At 34.8% G+C, this 9,197-nt stretch overlaps 1 protein-coding gene across 1 annotated transcript; it reads right to left on the reverse strand.

The window, feature by feature from the left end:
* Positions 1-6,556: 6,556 nt before the first annotated feature.
* Positions 6,557-7,210, reverse strand: LOC132925272 (uncharacterized). The gene has a single exon (XM_060989683.1). The coding sequence runs from the start codon at positions 7,208-7,210 to the stop codon at positions 6,557-6,559; it is 654 nt and encodes a 217-aa protein (XP_060845666.1).
* Positions 7,211-9,197: the final 1,987 nt, after the last annotated feature.

Raw genomic sequence — 9,197 nt, forward strand, 5'->3', positions numbered from 1 at the left:
ATTATTAATTTGTTCTTCTATGTCTTTAACTTATTCTTTTGTGCTCTTAGCAGTTTCTTTTTTTAGCATAAATTTAATTGGTCGGCAGAATTTCGTTGATGATGGCAAAGGATTTTGCCAAATAATATCACAATTTTTATTGCTATTAGGAATATTTCGAAGTTCGAGAGGTAGGTACAAGTGAAAACATGAACATGGTTTGATCTGTAGATGTAGAAGGGTTATTAAATTTTTGTTTGTACTAAGATTGACCGCTACTTCCATCACATCCCCACTTGTACACCATTTCTAATTCAGCGTTTAAATTTTTGTTATAAATTGAAAGTATTTTTAAAATTCTATTTGTAGTATGATCTAAAAGATTTTGTAGTGGGATTTTACAATACGATTCTGTTATATCAATGTTGCTAGGATAACAATTTTTTTTTCCAAAATTATACTTTCGTACGACGAATATATGTCACAGTTTCTTATTTTAGATCCAATACTAATGTTTGTGTATTGCTGTTTTGTGAGTGTATTATCAATCATAAATGCTAAAGCTTCATCTGAAGTATAGGGAACAGGGCAGTTTTTATTTGCATCGCTGTATGCTAATTTGATTTTTTTAGCTCTATTCGGAGATGATGAAGTATTTTTAAGTAAATAAGCCGCACTTCTTTGTCCTGACTTATACAATTTGCTTTTGGTGGCACTTAAAACTTCTGGTGAGATCATACATGAGGAACTTAATAATGACTGTATTTTTCGTCGTTGGGTTCGTTCAGAACACAATATAAAATTTTCAATTGGTGGGCGGCCTGGTGGTAAAGAATTCGTTTTTTTGTTTAAGGGCATTGTAAACGTATTACTTAGCCATTCAGAATTTTTGGTTTCGAATATTTTGTAATGCCTTCTAACAGTGGACCATTTTCGAAATGATGTTAAACAAAATTTAATAATTTCTTTCTTGACCATTTCTATGTAATCATTACTCCAATTGAACCCATTATATTTGTTTATTGAAAAATTTTAAAGGGATTTTTTAGATTCAATGCTTGTAATCGACTGAATAGATCCTTTTTCTCGAATAACTTCGATTAGATCTCGATTGTAAGTTTCTCCTAATGAAGTCACGTTTAAAAAAAGGTACAGATTTATATGTTATGTCAGGAATTTATAATTACATTTATTTATTTATTATTTGCTTATTCACATAATCATATTGTATTATAACAGTATAATAATAACATAATTTGAATAACAATTTGAAATAATCAAAAATATAAACCCTAAAAATACTTTATAATAATAAATAATATTTTTGTTTAACTTACCAATTTGTTGATCCATCATAAATAATAATTTTAGTATAGAAAAAAATTTAGGAAATTAAAAAAAACACCAAATTAAAACGATAATATTATAGCCGTTCATTCAAACATCTACTAATGGAAAATAAAATAAAATAACGCATTAAGTTGAACAATATTATTTTAGTAGTCATTAATATAATCTTATCGAAATTGTACCTTAACATCATTACTTACCTGTTGATAGGGGATAGATGATAAAATATGTCTAAAATCTTGGTTTTTATCAATAGTGAATCCCTATTTATTTTAGGAAAAATTAAAGTGTACATTACAAAAGCAATTTGGAGCAAAATGTTTTTATTTTTTATTTTTGCTGACAACTTGTACTATAAATAATTATACAATAAATTTGTATTTTTTTATATTTTAAGTAGGTACCTAGGTATCTAATACAATCTTAGAAACATTAGTTTTGATTCGAAATAGTGCTTTTATGATATCTAATAATTCAATTTCTATTGTGTAAGAAAATAAAATAATTTTAAAATGTTTAATTTATTATTTTTAGTCATGGGAGGTAGAAAACTTAAAACAGTTGGTGGAAGGCCTTACAAAACTTTTACTCAACACCAATTACAACAAGCAATTTTGGCTGTAAAATCAAAACCAATGTCAGAGCGTGAAGCTGCTATTGCATATGGTGTACCAAATCTACAATTAACAGAAAAAAAATAACAAACATATGCTTTCAGTTGGTTGACCATGTGTTCTTCAAGATGAAGAGGAGAAAAGTTTAGTTGAAGGATTAATAACTGCAAGTAAATGGGGATTTCCATTAACTTGTTATGAGGTTCGTTTGACTGTTAAACACTATTTAGATAGAAAAGGAGTAACTACAAAACAGTTTAATAATAACATGCCAGGACCTGACTGGGCAAAATCATTCCTTATACGTCATAACTCTACATTAACCATAAGTTTATCTGAGAATATAAAACGCTCTAGATCAAATATTTCAATTGAAACAATAAAACATTTTTTTAATGAGTTAAGCCAGACCTTGGAAGGTGTACCCCCAGATGCTATCATCAATTATGATGAAACCAACCTTATCGATGACCCTGGAAAAGTAAAAGTTATATGTCGACGTGGTACTAAGCATGTGGATTATTTATTGGACTCTTCAAAAACTAGTACATCTGTTATGTTTAGTGGAACATCTTCAGGTGTTATGTTGCCAGTGTATATTGTGTATAAATCTGAGCATTTGTACCCTAGTTGGACATACCCTGGTCCTCCAAAAGCACGGTTCAATAGATCCAAGAGTGGTTGAGTTTGACATGAAAATCTTTGAAGACTGGTATTTTGAAGTAGTTTTGCCATATTTCAGTACTATAAATGCTAACAAAAAGGTCATAATTGGTGATAATTTGGCTAGTCATGTGTCAGAAGAGGTAATCAAATCATGTGCAGGAAATGGTATAAGTTTTGTTCTTCTTCCCCCTAATACAACACATCTAACACAACCACTCGATGTGGCATTTTTCAGACCTCTTAAATTAAAGTGGAGAGATGTCTTAAGAAGTTGGAAAAATAAAAGTACTGGTACCTTGCCTAAAACTCAATTTCCAGGGCTACTTAAAACTGTAATAAATGAACTAAATATTAATAATAATAATATATCAACTAATTTAAAATCTGGATTCGAAGCTTGTGGTATATTTCCCATAGATGCTAACAAAGTTATTAAAAGATTGCCTTCAATTGAGTAAAATAACAATGATTGTACCTGGATAAATGAATTTGAAAACATTTTAAGTGAACGTCGTTTTTCAAAAAGTCCTAACTATCCAACACCAAAACGTAAACGATTAGATGTTGTCCCTGGAAAGAGTATAACTGTATCTGAAGATCCAGATGATCCAGATCCAATACAACCAGAGTTAGTAAATTAAAAGTCCTATAGTTATAAATATACCAGCAAGTAATGAACCAGTTGCAAGTTCTTCTCAAGTTAATAGTATGTCCACTATGAACATGTATGATTCAGATGATGATGATGAAAACTTTCAAAAAAAACTTAAAATAAATGAATTTATTTTGGTGAAATGTTTGTATGACGAAGGAACAAAAAAAAAAGCTTATAAGGTGTTTCCAAGTATCATAAAAGCAGTAGGAAAGTCAATTAAAGGAATTGTTTTCACTTGTCTTTTCATGAGACCTTTCAAAGGGTCAAGCAATACATTTGTTTTTCCATCTGTGGATGATATTGCTGAAGTTATTGAAGAAGACGTGATGTTACGCCTTAAACTTATAAAAAAGCAAAGAGGTCGCTATACATTTGATCTTTAAGGTAGGGTAAATATGGCTCCTACCTACCTAAGATTCTATTTGCTACATTGATTTTTAATGACTGTATTAATGTAAAATTGAAGTCTGACTTACCTTAAGTTAATTTAGTTACCTGCAAACTTAAATATTTAAAAGCACCTATTAATTGTTTTTTTTTTTTTGTAATATTGTTAAGTACCTATTGTTAAGTTTAAAAATTATTTAGTAAATTGTTATTTTGTTTATTAATTGTTTAAATTTATAAAAGTAGATGGTGACGCGCTGTGCCACGATGTTTTTTTATTCTGCCATTTTGCTAATCCCCAGAGACGTTCTAAATTTTGAATATGTGCTCCACTTTGAGGATCTACAAAATTTTTGCTGTGGTTTTGACACGGCCCTAGCGTCTGCAAAGTTTACCTCTAAGCTACCCTCCGACCTATCAACTCTCTCACTCAAGACTCCGTTTTCGTTCACTTCCAGACCCGCTATGCCGTTAGTGAAACGTCTACCGTTCTCAACACTCGGCCTAGGATTATCAATTTCTGAACTGTTCTACCGCTTCAACGAAGCATTCAGAAATTCAAACTGCTCAATTTATTCCTTGCTACGTGTCACATTGTCGCAACTAGATCTGCAACGACAAGTCTCACACGAGGGTGGCGTTTCCGTCTATCCATACGAATCTTTGTTCATTCCGATAGACTCAGATCGTCGTGATTTGACTAAGACACATCCAGACAACTTCAAGATATTGATCTACATCATTGAATCCTTCGGGAGATTCAAGCACAATAGCGTTGATTACATATCCGTTATTCCGTCGCAGTTATGGAAGAAGCCATTCTTCCTAACATTTTCTGATCTATCTAGTGTTGTCGCCTGGGCTTCAAACCCCGTGGCTGGAGAATTCGCAGCAAGAAGGAAGTTTTTCCAACATGATCCATTGCCAGGAGCGGTTGTAGACGAAGAACAATGGACTCTTTTGAATCCACATGACTACTGGGTCGATGATTTTACTATCATGACACTCAGAGATGACTTCGTTAATGTCACACGGCTACTGGAAGCGATGAAGACGAAGTTTGAACAGGTTATGGAGCATTTGACCTACTCCGGAGCGAGTAAATCCGGATGTTTGATGACGTTGAGACCCCCCACGATATCTGTACCTTACACCGAGTACACTCCTCTAGACGAGGAAGAAGTGAATCCTCAATCATTACCATCTGGTCAGATGGGTGCCCGCATGTACGGCTTGGCGGGGGAGTATGACACGGCCCTAGCGCCTGCGCTTCTCCTCAGCCGTACACACTGTCACTCTGGCCCAGATAGGAGAATATCGAGGTTAAGCTTATAAGACCGCGGTGGCTCATTGTTACGAGACTGTCATCCCAGTCTCGTGGGTCGCGGGTTCAAATCCCGTACCGTGCGTAATTTTTTCAACTTAATTCACGATATCTCTCCTATGACCGGCCACATCACGTGTGGTCGCGTCAAATGGCTCCCCGGTCTCCCGCGTGACAGGCTGGGATACTTACCACTATACTACCGAGGAAGTATGACATCCCTATCGTCGGAAGACCAAGCGATCCTCTACTTGATGAGGCAATTCGCACTACCTCCGAAGCTTTCAGGTTACCCCAGAAAGTTAGAGCCATCTCCTGGTACGACCTCAAGTCCGTACCGTTCATACCGAGATCATCCGCTGGATGGAATTACGTCGGTAAGAAAAGGGATCCAGGCAACCACGCCAAGGCAATCACACGCGCAGTTTCATCCTTGCTCTGGTGTCTGGAAACAATAAATGGACAAACCGACCGTCCTTTCAGGTATCGACCTGATCTCGCATGGTCACGTACTCAATTGGGCACCTTTGAAGGCCCTAAGTTACGTCACGTTTGGGGAGAAGCATTTGAGAATGTTATCCTAGAAGGCATCACCGCTTCTCCATTGATAAAGGCATACCAACAAGTTGGATTTCCGATGCCCATTGGAATCAACATGTACAAACGGTTACCTTCCATAATTCATTGCACGTTAGCTAGAGAAGACGTCAAATATTATGATGTCGGTCTCGACATCAAATCCTTTGACACAGCAGTCCAACCATGGCTGATACGTGTAGCATTCGATATCTTAAAAGAAAATATCGAATTCACGGAGATTGAACAACTTCAATCTTACGAATATACCATAGAACACTTCATCAATCGACCAGTCGTGATGCCAGACGGCAGGATGTGGCTCAAACGAGTCGGCGTCCCCTCAGGCTCATACTTTACCCAGCTCATTGACTCAGTAGTGAATCACATAATTATCACCTACTGTCAACTGAAGATCTACAATCGAACCTGCAAGACTTACATCTTAGGAGACGACTCATTGTTCGGCATACCCGTTGACCTTGGCGTCCCCAATTTAGAAGAGTTCGCTCACCACCTGTCCACACTTGGGTTTACTCTTAGTACCCAAAAGTGTATCATCACAACTCGACCCGAGAATCTAGAATTCCTCGGCCATGTCGCCAAAGGTATACGTGTCTCTCGCGAGACGGCAGACTTAATGAGACTCGCCCTTTATCCGGAATATCCGGTTACTGGACCGGCAGTCTCTATGACGCGCATCAAAGGAATGATGATTGACTCAGGCCTAACCAACTGGCCCATCATACACCTTTCACGCTATATGGAATCGAAGTACAGGCAACTCGGCTACGCTGAGGAACCTCTACGGCTTGGCGGGGAAGTATGACACGGTCCTAGCGCCTGCGCTTCTCCTCAGCCGTACACACTGCCACTCTGGCCCAGATAGGAGAATATCGAGTTTAAGTCTCGTGGGTCGTGGGTTCAAATCCCGTGCCGTGCGTAATTTTTTCAACTTAATTCTCGATATCTCTCCTATGACCGGCTACATCACGTGTGGTCGCGTCAGTTTACTGTCAAATGTTTATAACCAGCTTTTTCAAGTTCACTAGAGTTGTATCCCCGCCAACAATCGGAATAAATTGTTGTTTTCTTTTTAATATTTAATAATATTGCATTTAAGAGAGTAGACATAGTTCGATCAGGAATCTGGACCAAAAAACATTCCTTAGATTCCCGACATAGTCCTCCAAAAATCCATTGTTGCGAAAGTATTTTGCCTGCATTATTTTTGCGCTTAGAAAATAAGCTTTCGTCTATTTCAACAATTTTACCGCGTCCTCCAATTTGCCCTTGGTTTCTGCCCTCAATACTAAGAACAAAAACTTCCCGCAAATAGGTGTTCCAATCTATTACAGTATTTTTGTTTATTTTTAAATTTCGTTCGCACCATTTTATATAAGTGGACTCTTCAGTCCAAGCAAAAATAAACCGAATAACCGTAACAAATGGAAGTCGACTCCGTTCAAACCCAGTGTTATTTCGAACACTTACCTTTTTTTGGCAACTTTTAATGTTACATTTCCAAAATATCAATTTTCCGAAATATAATTTTGCATCATGACCATTTTTGCAGGTTCTTTGGGTGTGTAAAATGCCATGTTCCTGGAGAAGCTTTACTGCTTCCTCTTCACTTTCAGGTAAAGACCACACGTCCATATTAAAATGAATTAAACGGGAAACACAAACTTAACCACAATTTTCACGTTTCACTAGTCTAAACTAATGCAAAATGACTGTAAAACAGTCTACTTCCCGTCACCCAAGAAAAATCAGATTACAAAAATTAATAATATAGGTATAGATATACAATATACATATAAATATATATATATATATTATATATACTGGGTGATTCAAAATTTATGTTGCAGCTATTATATTGTGTTTATTAAAAAATAAAGTAAAATCCGTCTAAAATTTAAAAAAAAAATTATAAAATGTACAAATTATTTTAGATGTTTCTAAATCAAAAAACTTTCGTACCATAAATTGTTCTCTATTTTGATATCGATGTGTTAAAATGGCTGTAACTAAATTTTGAATCACTCTGTATATATATATAATAATAATAATATAATAATAGAATAGATAATATAACAATTGTGAATTGCTACGTTAGAACGCAGCGCGTGGATATCGTTCAGCTAATTGTGGTAATCGCGATATCGGAGGTAGTCTTGGGTGGTAGTCGCGAAAATAGCCATAGTCCGTTTAACAGGAAAGTACCATTTTGGTAGTCTTAAATAACGGGATTGTGATGTTTCACAAAAAAATCGCGGTAGTCGCGAAAATAGCCGTAGTCTCGTATAACTCTTTGAAGCATGGTGGTAAGTTGCATTGACCACCTAATTTTTTTAATTTTTGCATGGTGGTTATGACTACTAACCACCTCAAGGAAATAATTTTATCTTGTTTACGCATGGTGGTTAATGAATACTACCACCTCAATTGGTTAGTAAATATACCCACGTTTTGATTTATAAATAGTTTTATTTACCCAACTGTTTATATTTTGTGTCATACCATACGATATACGGTGTTGCAGCTGCTTATCTTTATCGTTCCCGTAATATAAATTAAAATTGGAATTTTTGTTTATAACATCTTTGACATATGTATTGATAAGTATATTTTTCATTCATATCAGTCTCTATCACTCAGCAACAATTACTGATATAAAAATTAATACTTTGTAGTGATTAACAGCCGTAACCACCATTCAAAATATGCACATTATTGATGACCGATAAGCATTTATAAATATTTAAAAATTATTTTTTTCACTTTGAAATTTGAATCATATTTATAATCACATCAAAGATGTCACGTCGTACAAGATTGACGCAAAAAGATGTAGTTCAATACCTCGAAGAAGATTTTCCTTCTGGTTCTGAACTGGAATCAGATGTCGATGACACTGATGAGGATCCGGATTATGAAAAAGAATTTGTTTTGGATTGTTCGGACAGCGAATCGGACGATTCAAATAATTTGAATGATATTGTTTTACCAGCAAACTCATTAGAAACTTGTGCATTTTCAACTTCAACGTAAGTTTGCGAAATATAATATTTTAAATGGTACTGAAACTTATTTCCTTAGGACACCATCTAGGAATAGACCAAATACTCGTAATTTAGTAACACCTGTCCATTATCAACAGCTTCCAGAAAGTTTGGAATTTGTGTCTCCTACTCATTCATGGTTTATTCAAGAACCTATCCAACATAATTCATAATTTGTCATTATTTATTTTTATTATATTATAATGTCAGTAATAAAGAAATTTGATTTATAAAAAAATTATGTTGTTAATCTATGCATGGTGGTTAGTGTAAGTAACCACCACTAAAACTTAAATAACTTTGTAAGTAATTTAAATTTTACTAAAATAGTGGTACATAGATCATTTATTGACCCACTACTATAAGTATTTTACAAAATTTCAAACTTTTTAAAAAAAAAAAGTTTCTGTGCATTTAGGTAGTGAATTTTTATATATGAACCGTGCTTCAAAGAGATAACAGGAAAGTACCAAAGTAATTACTATAGTATTTTGGTTAAATAAGCGACATATTGTGCTTTTGACAAGAAATGTGCTGTTTTTTTAATTCATTTATCAAATCGTGTACTGTAATTTTTT

Source organism: Rhopalosiphum padi, chromosome 3, assembly GCF_020882245.1.
Source record: "Rhopalosiphum padi isolate XX-2018 chromosome 3, ASM2088224v1, whole genome shotgun sequence".
Classification (NCBI taxonomy): Eukaryota; Metazoa; Arthropoda; class Insecta; order Hemiptera; family Aphididae; genus Rhopalosiphum; species Rhopalosiphum padi.